This window comes from Myotis davidii, unplaced genomic scaffold (assembly GCF_000327345.1).
Source record: "Myotis davidii unplaced genomic scaffold, ASM32734v1 scaffold149, whole genome shotgun sequence".
Classification (NCBI taxonomy): Eukaryota; Metazoa; Chordata; class Mammalia; order Chiroptera; family Vespertilionidae; genus Myotis; species Myotis davidii.
The window spans coordinates 5113008-5126618 of NW_006352194.1; the positions used below are offsets into that span (position 1 = coordinate 5113008).

Below are 13611 nucleotides of genomic sequence, written 5' to 3' on the forward strand. Positions count from 1 at the left end.
AATGGATAGACAGACCAATAGGATGTCTTGAGTGTTAGCTCTCAAGCAGCCGGTCAAATAGGAAAGCTGAAAACAAAAGGAAGGGTAGAGGAAAGAGGTAAAGCCAAAGCAGGGTGGGGGCTGATGCCAAGGTCCCCTCAGTGCCCACATGACCAGCCTCCTTGCTTTCTTCCAGATTATTTCATCAGAACCATCAGATGCGGGCACCTATGTATGCCTCGCTCAGAACGCACTGGGCACGGCACAGAAGCGGGTGGAGGTGATTGTGGACACGGGCAACGTGACCCCGGGGGCCCCACAGGTCCAGGTTGAAGAAGTTGAGTTGACTGTGGAAGCCGGACACACGGCCACCCTGCGCTGCTCAGCCACAGGTGTGGACGGGGGCTGGCACATGGGGCAGGCAGAGCAGTGGTGCCTGGGGCTTGAATTTTAGACACAAGAAATCTGAAGATGGTGTCATGCTGCTGCATCTCCTAGTGATGGCTGAGGTGCCCACTTAGTGCCTCCCGTGAAGGGGCAGGACCACTCAGGTCTTTTCCTCACCATCCCGACTCCCAGCTGGACCCTGAGGTAGCCCAGTGACCTCTGCTACCTTCTACTCTGCTTCACAGGCAGCCCGAAGCCCACCATCCACTGGTCTAAGCTGCGCTCCCCACTGCCCTGGCAGCACAAGCTGGAAGGTGACACACTGATCATCCCCCGGGTAGCCCAGCAGGACTCGGGCCAGTACATCTGCAACGCCACCAGCCCTGCCGGACATGCGGAGGCCACCATCCTCCTGCATGTGGAGAGTAAGCCTAAAGCCCACATTCCCTCCTGGGACCTTTGGTTCCCTTATCCCCAGTCCTTGGGGCTCACCATTCAGTGTCCTTGGTTCTTTGGCAAGTCTCCTGCTCCCATCTGACCTCTGCTCTTCCCCTCTCCTCACCTCTCTGTCCCCTTTCCCCAGGCCCACCGTACGCCACCACAGACCCGGAGCACACTTCGGTGAGGGCAGGGGAGGCGGTGCAGCTCCAGTGCCTGGCTCATGGGACGCCCCCACTCACCTTCCAGTGGAGCCGCGTGGGTGGTAGCCTCCCCGGGAGGGCGACGGCCAGGAACGAGATGCTACACTTTGAGTCTGTGGCTCCCGAGGACTCAGGCCGCTACCGCTGTCAGGTCACCAACAGGGTGGGCTCGGCGGAGGCCTTCACCCTGGTACACGTTCAAGGTGAGCGACCTAGCTCAGGCTGGGCAGAATGGGTCAGCTTTCCTCCAGGCCCTTTCCTTACCCAGCAGCTGGCACCTGGGACCCCCGCTTAGGACACAGGACCTCCCTCCATTACCCTACTTGGAAACCCCTCCTTCCCCCTGTTCTCCAAAGCTTGAAGACCCCATCACTGAGTTCTCAGCACCTCCGGCTGTCATGGCTGCGTCCCTCCACTGCCATTGACCTCGCACGGCCGAGGGCTGTCTACCTAAGTCCTCTGGACGTCACCTCTGGACACGGGCAACGTGACCCCGGGGGCCCCACATGGCCGAGGGCTGTCTACCTAAGTCCTCCGGACGTCACCTACCAGACGGGACGCTCAGGGTAGGGCCTGGGCTCCGTCATTTCAGCAGCCCCGGGCTTGTCCACCACAGGACCCAGAACAGGCTCCGTAAATGCTGGCGTTGCTGACCATGCATGTGTGACAGGGCAGCGCGTGCCCCTGGCGTGCCCAGGGTTCCTGTGGATCTCCAAAGAATCCATTCTCCATGGTCTCCTCCATCAGTTACATCAGACCAACAAGTGCTGTTGGGCCCCACATTCTAGAAGTGGAAAAGCATGTAGCCCATTGGTCTACTAGAGCCTGGGCTACAACGAGCCTGGGTTCAGTGGGCAGCTCGGTCACTTGGTGGTCAGACATGGCCAGGTTGTCTCCTACCTCAGTTTCTTTGTCTGTAAAGTAGAGAGAACAATGCCAGCACATAGGCTAAGAGAGATACACATACATGGAGCCGGTGGCACACAGTAGGCACTTAGTAAATGGTGATAATGTGTATCTGCACCTACCCGGCCATCCATCCCCTGCTGGAGGACCCACGCCTTCACCGTGACCATGGATCCTCTTAGGAGAGACGAGAGCTTGTGGAAGCAGAGAGCCCAGTGCCTCACAGGCTCTTATATGGGTTGACTGGGTGACTGCCTGAGCGAGCAAAGGAATGAATGTGCCAATGAAAGGTCTTTTTTCTCTGGTCAGAGAAGCTACCGGGAGAAGAATATTCCCTCGATTTTAGGATGGGGCTCCCTGGGTCCTGGGGAGGCGTCAGGGGTCTCACACATACACATACACATACACATACACATACACATACACATACACATACACATACACATACACACACATACACACACACACACACACCCTCATACATGTCTCCACAGGCTCCTCCGGCTCGCTCCCTGCCACCCCCATCCCAGCAGGATCCACACATACCGTTCAGGTCACGCCTCAGCTGGAGACCAAGAGCATAGGGGCCAGTGTGGAGTTCCATTGTGCTGTGCCTAACGACCGAGACACCCAGCTCCGCTGGGTCAAGGAAGGGGGCCAGCTGCCTCCTGGCCACAGTGTGCAGGATGGGGTGCTCCGGTGAGTGGGGATGGGGGCAGGACTGAACTTGGGCACCCCGGCCCCAGGTGTACAGTGAGGCTGTTAGAATACCTGCCTTCTTGGGGCTCCACGTAAAACAATGTCCTTGGGAAAGTCACTTCACCTCTCTGACCTCAGTGTTCTCAGCTGTACAGTGGGTTATGAGATCAACATGAAATGATCTAAAATAAAGCACTTGACACAGTGCTTAGCATATGGAAGAGTGGCCCATATTCGTGTTATTATATTGAGGAAAGAGAACAGGCTCTGTGGCCAGATATAGACACATGATCTAGGTTGCAGCTCTGCAAATCGGTAACTTTTATCTTGAGTTCTAAACCATAAGGTGTTAATCCAAAATGAGTGTGATGTTGCCACCCTGCCTGCCACCCTGCCCACCTCACATGGTTTGCCTGGGCAACTGGAAGTGACACTGTGCTGATCTTGGGTGGCTTTGAACTCCCATGCAATTGCAAAGCATTCTCACCAATTGCTTTTATTCACTGATGACTTACTATTTTTTTCTTTACAGAATCCAGAACTTGGACCAGAGCTGCCAAGGGACATATATTTGCCAGGCTTATGGACCATGGGGACAGGCCCAGGCCAGTGCCCAGCTAGTTGTCCAAGGTAAGATGGTGGCGTCAGGCCTCTGCCAAGAGCAGGGGACAGAGATGAGGAACAAAGGGACTGTGTTCCCCAGGAAGCCCCTTAAATGTTATGAATGAAGAGATGATCCGATTGTAGTGTGCTTGTGTCTGGCATAGAGGAACAGGGTTGACAAATACTGCAAGGGAAGAAGGAAGAAGGGAGATGGGTGGAGTGAGTGGGTGCTCAGACAAACCATGAAGAATAACATTGGATACACAAGTGAGTAAGGAATAAACAAAAGAGCAAATAGCGAGTGTGTTAATGAGTGAATGCTTCAAAAAGTGAATGAAGGCCCTAGCTGGTTTGCCTCAGTGGATAGAGCGTGGGCCTGTGGACTGAAGGGTCCCAGGTTTCATTCTGGTCAAGGGCATGTACCTTGGTTGCAGGCACATCCCCAGTAGGGGCTGTGCAGGAGGCAGCTGATCGATGTTTCTCTCTCATCCATGTTTCTAACTCTCTATCCCTCTCCCTTCCTCTCTGTAAAAAATCAATAAAATATATATATTTTTTGAAAAGTGAATGAAGAAATGAATGAATGCCTAGGGCAGCGGTTCTCAACCTGTGGGTCGTGGGGGTCGAACAACCCTTTCACAGGGGTCGCCTAAGACCATCGGAAAAGGGGGTAAGGGAGGCCAGAGGAATATCAAGGGGGGGCGGAGGAGACATATGTAATACTCTTTGTAATACTTTAAACAATAAAAATAAAATTAAAAAAAGACCATCAGAAAATACATATATAATTACATATTGTTTTTGTGATTAACCACTATCCTTTAATTATGTTCAATTTGTAACAACGAAATTGGGGGTCACCACAACATGGGGAACTGTATTAAAGGGTCGCGGCCTTAGGAAGGTTGAGAACCACTGGCATAGGGCTCCAGTGCTCACCTTTCCCGCACCCTCAGGCCAGGCCTGCAGCAGGGTGGCCTCATGCCTTTGCCTCCTCCTCCCCAGCCCTGCCCTCGGTGCTCATCAACATCCGGACCTCCGTGCAGACCGTGGTGGTCGGCCATGCTGTGGAGTTCGAGTGCCTGGCCATGGGTGACCCCAAGCCTCAAGTGACATGGAGCAAAGTTGGAGGACGCCTGCGGCCTGGCATCATGCAGAGCGGAGGCATCGTCAGGATTGCCCGCGTAGAGTTGGCCGACGCTGGACAGTACCGCTGCACCGCTACCAACGCCGCCGGCACCACCCAGTCCCACGTGCTGCTGCTCGTCCAAGGTGAGGGCCAGCAGGGACTCCGTGGGCACTGGAGAGTGTGGCAGGGGTATCTCATGCTGCCGTCTCCAGCCTTGCCTGCTTGACTCTTCCTTTCACTCTCCTGGGAAGTTTCAATTTTGTGTATTTAAGAAGCAGGTTTCATACGAGTGGTGGCAGCAGGGGATAAATGTGAGTGTTCCTCTGGACCAGGCTGGGACTTGCAGGAAGGCTACCCCCAGGGGCATTCAAGGAAAATGGATATGTAGTCCTACCTACTGTAGCATCTGTTCTGATAAGGGAGACCTACAGCCCAGTCTGAGGGCTGAGGCCTGTAAACACCAAACAGACATAACAGAGAATAAAACAAGGGCCGTGGATGCAGAGTAGGCACAAATCTGTGCTTTCTTCAAAGGCAATTCCTTTTCACCCCAAACCCTATGCCCTGCCCCCTAACTTCCTGACCCACACTGCCCTAGTACCTACCCCTTCTCAGGTCCCCAAAGGACTGCACCATTTTCTGCCCAGGTGTGTTGAAGAATCTCGGGCTGTGGAGTCAAATGGACCTGTTCCTGGGCCCTGCCTCTGCCCAGTTCCACCTGTGCAACCAGGAATGAACACGTCAGGGCGTAGGCTAGGCTCACCAACAATGGCTGTCATCCCGTTCATGGCCTCTATCTCCTTCCTCCCTCTTAGCCTTGCCCCAGATCTCAACACCCCCAGAGGTCCGTGTGCCTGCTGGTTCTGCAGCCGCCTTCCCCTGCGTGGCCTCTGGCTACCCTACTCCTGACATCAGCTGGAGCAAGGTAAAGGCCTGGCAGGGGACCAATGAGCATGCCTGAGGGTCAGCGACCGGGTCTTCACCATTCAGTGCCCCCAGGATCTGGCCCAGGCCTGGCCCAGAGTGCTCAGGGTTTGAGGATGGGCCTGAGGCAGACATGGGAGACGGGCCCTATGGAGGTGCAGGCTAAGGCCAGGGTCCAACGTGTGGGTGTGTTTGCAGCTGGATGGGAACCTGCCACCCGGCAGCCGCGTGGAGAACAACATGCTGCTGCTGCCCTCAGTTCAGCCCCAGGACGCAGGCACCTACGTCTGCACTGCCACTAACCGCCAGGGCAAGGTCAAAGCCTTCGCCGACCTGCAGGTACCAGGTAAGACAGTACCCCCGGGATAGCAGGGCCCTGCCTACTGCCTGATGGGCATCGTCTCTAACTCTGCTCTCTGCCAACAGAGCGGGTGGTGCCCTACTTCACGCAGACCCCCCACTCCTTCCTGCCACTGCCCACCATCAAGGATGCCTACAGAAAGTTTGAGATCAAGATCACCTTCCGACCTGACTCAGCTGATGGTGAGCAGGAGAGAAGCTGATTTGGGGGGGCCTGGTGTAACTGCCGTCATGTTATGAGCCCTGGTAGCCCCCAGTCCTCCTCACCTCCCTCAGCCCTCCCCTGTCCTGGCGTCCCCAGGCCTGCCAGGCCTCCCCTCTGGGTCCTCTCTCGCGCCTCCTCTCTTCTCCATCCCCACCTCCATGACATCTCTCATCTAAGTCTCCCCATGGTCCCTCTGCCATCGGTGCATCGACACCCAGCCCTCCTGTCCCATCTTCCTATTCTTATCTCTGCTCCGTCTTCCCTCCTTCTCCCATCTCTCACCCTTTCCTCCTCTCTTCTCTCTCATCTGTCTCCTCCCACCTCTTGCGGGTCTCTGACTTTCACTGTCCAGGCCTCCTCCTCTACTCGGGTGAGTTCTGCCTCCGTCACCTCGTTCAGGTAGACCCTACAGTGTGAGTGAAGCCAATTCAGTGTCTGCCTAGCAGCCGTCAGCAAGGCCTTCTGTTAGGGCACATCCTGAGGTAGTGGGGAGGCTCTGGCTGTGTGGGGTGTCCCAGGGGAGGGACAGCTGTTAGAGTGGAGGGCTCGCAAGCGTGGGTGGTTCATTCTTGGGCTGGGCAGACGGGGAGCCCGTAACTGGCTGGGAGTCCCTTACATACCTGTGCTCCCCCAGGGATGCTGCTGTACAATGGGCAGAAGCGGATCCCAGGCAGCTCCTCCAACTTAGCCAACAGGCTGCCCGACTTCATCTCCTTCGGCCTCGTGGGTGGGAGGCCTGAGTTCCGGTGAGACTCTCCCCCTCCCCATTTACAGGGGCGGAGGGGCTAGGGACTCGACTGTAGGGCTTTAGTCAGACATACACCCCTGGGCTGAGTTATACATGGAGGTTCTGGAGGAAGGAGATGCGGCCATTACCCTCGGCGACCACCCGATCTGCTGGAGTAGGCACAGCATGCCCCCAGGTGGGGGACGAGGCAGCCTGAGACTTGCACAGAAATACTCAGTGATGCTAAGTGCATCCTTAGTTGCTGGCACTGCTGCAGTCCAGGATTCATTCATTCATTCGTTCATTCAACAGTTACTTGTTGAGCACCTGCTATGTGCTGGGCACTTGTGGGAATGTAGAGTCTAGTTGGGGAAGACCAGCCGTAAACAAAGATGGGAAGAAACAAGGTGATCTCAGAGGAACAGTGAGGCCAGGTGCTAGGCTGCAGGGCCTCAGAACCGGGCAACCAGAACCCTGGGGGCTACTCTGGATAAGTTCCCAGGGCAGGGGTGTGGGGGAAGAGAAGAGCTAGGGAAGGCACAGGGATGGGGCAAGCTGGGAGTGGGTAACGGGGTGGGCCACAAGGCAGGGACAGGAACTGGAGCAGGACTGCGGGAAATGGTGATGTCACCTTTGCCCAGGCTGTCCCCCCTGCCCAGCCCTTCTTACCAGCCAGACATCCTCCCTCTCTTGCCCTGGCCCTGCCCCATGGAGTAGGTTTGACGCCGGCTCAGGCATGGCCACCATCCGCCACCCCACACCGCTGGTGCTGGGCCGGTTCCACACCGTGACCCTGCTGCGCAGCCTCACCCAGGGCTCCCTGATTGTAGGCGGCCTGGCCTCAGTCAACGGGACCTCCCAGGTGAGACCCAGCCCATCCCTGTACTCCCAGCCCCAGCCCCACCTCCACCCGGCCTACTGCCACTCCTGACCTTCCCACTCCCCAGGGCAAGTTCCAGGGCCTGGATCTGAATGAGGAGCTCTACCTGGGCGGCTACCCTGACTATGGCGCCATCCCCAAGGCGGGGCTGAGCAGCGGCTTCATAGGTGAGCTCCCTCCCCATCTCCCGCCCTGCCCAAGCCTTTCCAACGCCCCTCGGAGCCTGGGAGGGCCCTGCGAAGTGTGGTTGGGATGAGCACCCCCACCTTTGTTCATCCACCTGCCCACCCCCCCAGGCTGTGTCCGAGAGTTACAAATCCAGGGCGAGGAGATTGTCTTCCATGACCTCAACCTCACAGCGCATGGCATCTCCCACTGCCCCACCTGTCGGGACCAGCCTTGCCAGGTAACCCCACACCTCACATGCCTTCTGGCTGCCCCTGGCCACTGCCCTCAGCTGTGGCAGAGCCCTGTGGGGAGCAGGAGGGCCAATATTCTTGGCCTGATGTTTTGGGGTGCCTTACAGAATGGGGGCTGGTGCCAGGACTCGGAGAGCAGCAGCTACCTGTGCATCTGCCCAGCTGGCTTCACCGGGAGCCGCTGTGAGCACTCCCAGGCCCTGCACTGCCACCCAGGTGCGGACCCACCCCCCCGATCACTGTCACCCTGGGGAACTTGCCTGTACCCCTCATATCCACCTGTACCCCAGCTGCTACATGTACTTAACACACGCTGTCACTCTTACCCAAGTACTTAGCACTCCTAAATACTGACCTCTATCACTGCCACCTAACACTCCCCTGCCTCCCATCTCTGCTACCCAAGTACCTACCCCCATTATGATGCCCAGGTACTCACCTCTCTCCCAACCTGCAACCCAGGTAATTACCACCTTCCCATCCATTACCAAGGCACTCACCCCATTAGCTGTCCCCATACCATTGTCCAGGTACAGTCTTTCAAGAACACCACAGACAGAGTCCTCATTAACTTCCCGTCATGCAGTCCCGCTGCCCAGCCTCCTCTGGCCCTTACTCTAATCCATTCCCCCTCCTCAGTCTGGCCAAGCCCTAGATAGCCAAGGCCCCTGGGATGCAGTAGGTAAGGCTTTGGCATCAGGACTATACCCTCAATGTCCTTCTCGTGGCCTGTGTGTCCTCCAGAGGCCTGTGGGCCCGACGCTACCTGTGTGAACAGGCCCGACGGCCGAGGCTACAACTGCCGCTGTCACCTGGGCCGCTCCGGGCCCAGGTGTGAGGAAGGTGAGTAGAGCCCAGCCTGAGACCCCCCAGGGATCCCAGTAAGGATCGGGGAAGCTGGGCAGGGGCCCTGAGGCCATGATGGGTCCTAGAATGGTAAAATGATGCCAGAGCCAGAGGGCCTCAAAGTCACCTGGCCTAGCTTCTGCCCAGTCCCAATCCCTTATGTGAGAGGCCCGCAATGGGACTGCCCCTCTTACTAGGGATCCTTCCAGCCTGGTCTGCATGCGGGTGGGCCAGGAGTTTCTGTGCAGCCACAGCGGTTGCCTCACTGATCTCCAGCCTCTGGGACTAGAGAGTGAGGTGGGCAGGGATCCCAGAGTAAGGCTGAGGAATGGAACCCCTCCCGGGACCCTGGTGTCCCCACTGCCCCTGGCTGAGCTGAGGCTGCTGCAGGTGTGACCGTGACCACGCCCTCCATGTCGGGCACTGGCTCCTATCTGGTGCTGCCCGCCCTCACCAACATGCACCACGAGCTACGCCTGGACATTGAGTTCAAGCCACTGGCACCCAACGGACTCCTGCTGTTCAGCGGGGGCAAGCGCGAGCCTGTGGAGGACTTCGTGTCCCTGGCGATGGTTGGCGGCCACCTGGAGTTCCGCTACGAGTTGGGGTCAGGTGAGCACCGGACACCAAGTGCAGATGGGCTCCAGGGGCCACGCTCTGTGCCCCCTTGGCTGCCTGCCCTGAGGAGGCTCAGAGGAATGAATTCAGAAGTCAGACCAATTGGAGTTCCCTGCTCCTTCACATTCCTTCTGTGTGTGTGACTTCAAGTCCCTAGACCTCTCAGGCTCCCATGGAACACCAGGAGGCTGATGGGAGTTCCCTGTCCCTGTGTGGGGTGGGCAGGGCAGGGCAGGGGGCCGTCCGTGTGTCAGCCCTCCCGGCATCCTCCCTAGGGCTGGCTGTTCTGAGGAGCCCAGAGCCACTGGCCCTGGACCGCTGGCACCGTGTGTCTGCCGAGCGCCTCAACAAGGACGGCAGCCTGCGGGTGGACGGCGGACGCCCCGTGCTGCGCTCCTCCCCGGGCAAGAGCCAAGGCCTCAACCTGCACACCCTCCTCTACCTCGGTGGCGTGGAGCCCTCGGTGCAGCTGTCCCCGGCCACCAACATTAGCACTCCCTTCCGTGGCTGCCTGGGCGAGGTGAGGAGCAGCTTCCAGAGGACAAGGAGGGGAGGGGTGCAAACCAGACTCCCCCACCTGCAGCTAGCTAAGGCCCTTGGGACCAGAAGCTTCACCTGTGAGCCTCAGTTTCCTCCTCTGTAAAATGGGGTAATTACACCTCATTTGAAGGGTTGTTCTGAGGATTGACTGTACTGATGGGTGTTGATGGCACACAGTAGGTGCTCCTGTTTCTCCCTTCCCTACCCTACAGTCCCCTGTTCCACTCAAATTCCAGCTTGGGTTCCCAGCTACCTCTCCACTGCATTCTCTCTGCTGGTACACCAATGCCCCACCTCCTGTGTGGCCCGAGTCCTTCAGTGTCCCTATGCCCACAGGTGTCAGTGAATGGAAAGCGGCTAGACCTCACCTACAGCTTCCTGGGCAGCCGGGGCGTCGGGCAGTGCTATGACAGCTCCCCGTGTGAGCGCCAGCCTTGCCAGAACGGCGCCACGTGCTTTCCTGCTGGCGAGTTTGAGTTTCAGTGTCTGTGTCGAGATGGCTTCAAAGGTGTGTGAGCTGCCCAGGCCCTGGGAGAGGGAGGGGCGTGGGGTGGTCAGCAGCAACTCCAGCTCGTGCCACTCACCTCTGCCATGACCCGCAGGAGACCTCTGCGAGCATGAGGAGAACCCCTGCCAGCTCCGTGAGCCCTGTCTGCATGGGGGCACCTGCCAGGGCACCCACTGCCTCTGTCCCCCCGGCTTCTCTGGCCCCCGCTGCCAACAAGGTAACTGCCCCAGCATCTCTTCATCCCTTTTCGGAGCTCTGGGGCGGGACAGCGTCTGTGCCCACTGATGGGACCCTGCCTTTCTCCATAGGCTCTAGACATGGCACCGCGGAATCCGACTGGCATCTTGAAGGCAGTGGGGGCAATGGTACGTACTTTCCAGAGAAGCTGAGTGGACTTGTCTCCTAATTGGATTCGGGTCTCTCAGCTCCCTGTCCAGTTACCCCATACCTTTAATCCTGGCTCTAAACAGAACAGGTCCATGTGAGAGGCTCGCTGGGCACAAGTAAACTAAACAAGAGCAAAGAAAGCCACACAGAGCTGGGTCCTACCATCTTGAACATTCACAGGCACTGTGCTAGCTGCTTTATAGACATTATCTCACTTATCACTACTGAGATAGGTGGTGGTGTCGTGGGTCAGAGCGTAGACTCTGACCAGCCTGCCTGGCTGTGTGACTTTGAGTGGGTCACTTAAACTCTCTGTGCCTGTTTCCTCATGTGTATAATGGAGAGAAGTAACATCCTTCCACAAGGCTTTGGATAAAATATTGTGAGAGTAAAATTATTGAAAGTCTTTAAAATGCTTAGAACAACACCTGGTACCTGGTGGATATATGATGTTAGCTTTTATGAATATCATATGTAAGTCATGGGATTATTATAAGGATCCAGTTCAATGAAATTATGTTTACAGCTGGATGTGAAACTCCCTGCACAGTGATTGGCACATAGTAGGTGCTCAGTAAATGTTAGCTGTTCTCCTCATCATTTGGTGGAGGGTGGCCAAGTATCCCCAACCCTTGCAGCTGCCAGGCCCACAGGGGCCAGCACTGGCCTGTGGGATGGGTCTGAGCAGGTAGGGCTGGGATGTTGGAGGTGCGCACAGTATGGATGTTAGAGCCAAAAGGTCCAGGTTGCCATCCAGACTTCCTACTTCCTGGGCAAGTTACTCACCCCTGAGCCTGGCTTCCCATCTGGGAGATGGAAGGAACACAAAGGTTCTGGATCTTTCAGGTGCCATGGACTTAGGTGACCAACTGTCGCAGTTTCCCGAGGGCTGGGGGGTTTCTTGAGCTGTGGGACTTTCAGAGCTAAAACCAGGAAAAGGACTTAGCAACTAGGGATGGACCTATTGACTGTTAAAAAAAAAAAATGCAGCCAGGCTGGCGTGGCTCAGTGGTTGTGCATCAACCTATGAACCAGGAGGTCACGGTTTTATTCCCAGTCAGGGCGCATGCCTGGGATGGGGGTTCAGTCCCCGATAGTGTATGTACAGGAGGCAGCTGGTCAGTGATTCTCTTCCATCATTGATGTTTCTCTCTCTCTCTCCCCCTCTCCCTTCCTCTCTGAAATCAATAAAAATGTATTAAAATCAACAATCACAAAAATAGGAAACCAATTACACTGAAATAAGATGATCAAAATGTTTTAAATTTTCTCAACTGTAACCTATGTGCTGCTTCATCAACACATTAAACAACAAGATCTAGTGCTGGTCCTAACAGCTAACCCAGTTCAATAAGCGTACACAGCGTTCTGAGATAGTTGCACCTACTGCAACTCGAAAAGAAATCTATTGGTGAGGAAGTCACAGGCCCTCCTGCTGCTCCTTTCCTTTGTTGCCTGCGTGCATAACTAGAGAAACTGCTAAATCCAGTGAGACCACAGTGAACATGGAACCCTAGTGTTTTCTATCCAAGTCCACAGGCCCCTGAATTCCGTCCACGCCCCCCGGGTCTCCAGGGCCTGCAGGTTCAGAGCCCCCCGGTCCGACATGACGGGTGGAGGTCGGGTCAGAGCACCCGATGCCAGTGGACACCCCGAGCAGGTGAGCAGCTGTCCCATATCCCCCTTTCTCCCACAGATGCCCCAGGACAGTATGGAGCCTATTTCGACGATGGTGGCTTCCTAGCCCTGCCCAGCTACGTCTTCCCCAGGAGGTGAGACGGGTGTTGGGAAGCCTGTGAGCCCGGGGAGGGGAGTGGGAACCTGGGACTTCAGCCCCCTATCCTGTCCACCTACCCTGCCCCCCCCCCCCAGCCTGCCCAGGGTGCCTGAGACCATCCAGCTGGAAGTTCGGACCAGCACAGCCAGCGGCCTCCTGCTCTGGCAGGGCATGGTGAGTGTGGGCGTCCGGCAGGGCAGTGGGAAAGAAAAAGGCGGAGGCCACACCGTCAGGGGCCTCAGCTCTCCAGGCGGGGGACCCCAGACACCCTGTGCTTCCCTGGCAGGAGATGGGAGAGGCCAGCCAAGGGAAGGACTTCATCAGTCTCTGAGGACCCCATCAATGACGGCGAGTGGCATCGGGTGACGGCGCTGCGGTAAGGGAGCCCCCCCCCACCCCCCCGCCTCCCGACACTGGGGAAGGGGCCCACCATGCTTCGGAGGCAGGCGGTGGGCTCTGGGGAGACAGCTTGAAGCACAGACTTCAGGGCAGGACATGGGGGGAAGCACCTACGGGTGAAACCTGGTGGGTGCTAGGAAGCTGGGGGTGCAGGTCTCTTATCTGGGGGGAGGGAAGGACTTTGGGTGCGGACTTCTGGAGTGTGTGGAAATGGGAGGGGCTCTTTGGGTCAGGAAGCTCGGAGGCCTGACCCAGTCCCGCTCCCACAGAGAGGGCCGGAGGGGCTCCATCCAGGTGGACGGTGAGGAGCTGGTCAGCGGCCAGTCCCCAGGCCCGAATGTGGCCGTCAACACCAAGGGCAGCATCTATGTCGGTGAGTCCTGGGCTGGGGTCTCGGTGCCAGAAGGGCTCCTGCAGAGTCCAGCACACGCCCCCTCTCCCCTGGGGCCCCTGGAGCTGACAGGTCCTGTCCTCTCCCCCACAGGCGGAGCCCCCAACGTGGCCACACTGACCGGGGGCAGGTTCTCCTCGGGCATCATGGGCTGTCTCAGGAACCTGGTGCTGCACTCGGCCGGGCCGGGCGCCCTGCCCCCACAGCCCCTGGACCTGCAGCACAACGCCCAGGAGGGGGCCAACACGCGGCCCTGCCCCTCATAGGCAGCTGCCTGCCCACCAGG

At 57.4% G+C, this 13611-nt stretch overlaps 1 protein-coding gene across 1 annotated transcript in view; it reads left to right on the forward strand.

Annotated features, from left to right (window-relative positions):
* HSPG2 (heparan sulfate proteoglycan 2) overlaps positions 1-13611 on the forward strand; it is a 110871-nt gene that overhangs the window by 74596 nt on the left and 22664 nt on the right. Inside the window, 23 exon segments of the mRNA XM_006777662.2 lie at positions 2408-2612; positions 3145-3242; positions 4221-4487; positions 5160-5269; positions 5467-5614; positions 5695-5811; positions 6468-6579; positions 7278-7422; positions 7508-7607; positions 7737-7846; positions 7967-8075; positions 8604-8702; positions 9096-9317; positions 9599-9843; positions 10200-10371; positions 10466-10588; positions 10680-10736; positions 12455-12530; positions 12631-12709; positions 12822-12860; positions 12862-12911; positions 13204-13307; positions 13419-13607. Coding sequence (XP_006777725.2) covers positions 2408-2612; positions 3145-3242; positions 4221-4487; positions 5160-5269; positions 5467-5614; positions 5695-5811; positions 6468-6579; positions 7278-7422; positions 7508-7607; positions 7737-7846; positions 7967-8075; positions 8604-8702; positions 9096-9317; positions 9599-9843; positions 10200-10371; positions 10466-10588; positions 10680-10736; positions 12455-12530; positions 12631-12709; positions 12822-12860; positions 12862-12911; positions 13204-13307; positions 13419-13591 — 2960 coding nt within the window. The 3' untranslated portion in view covers positions 13592-13607.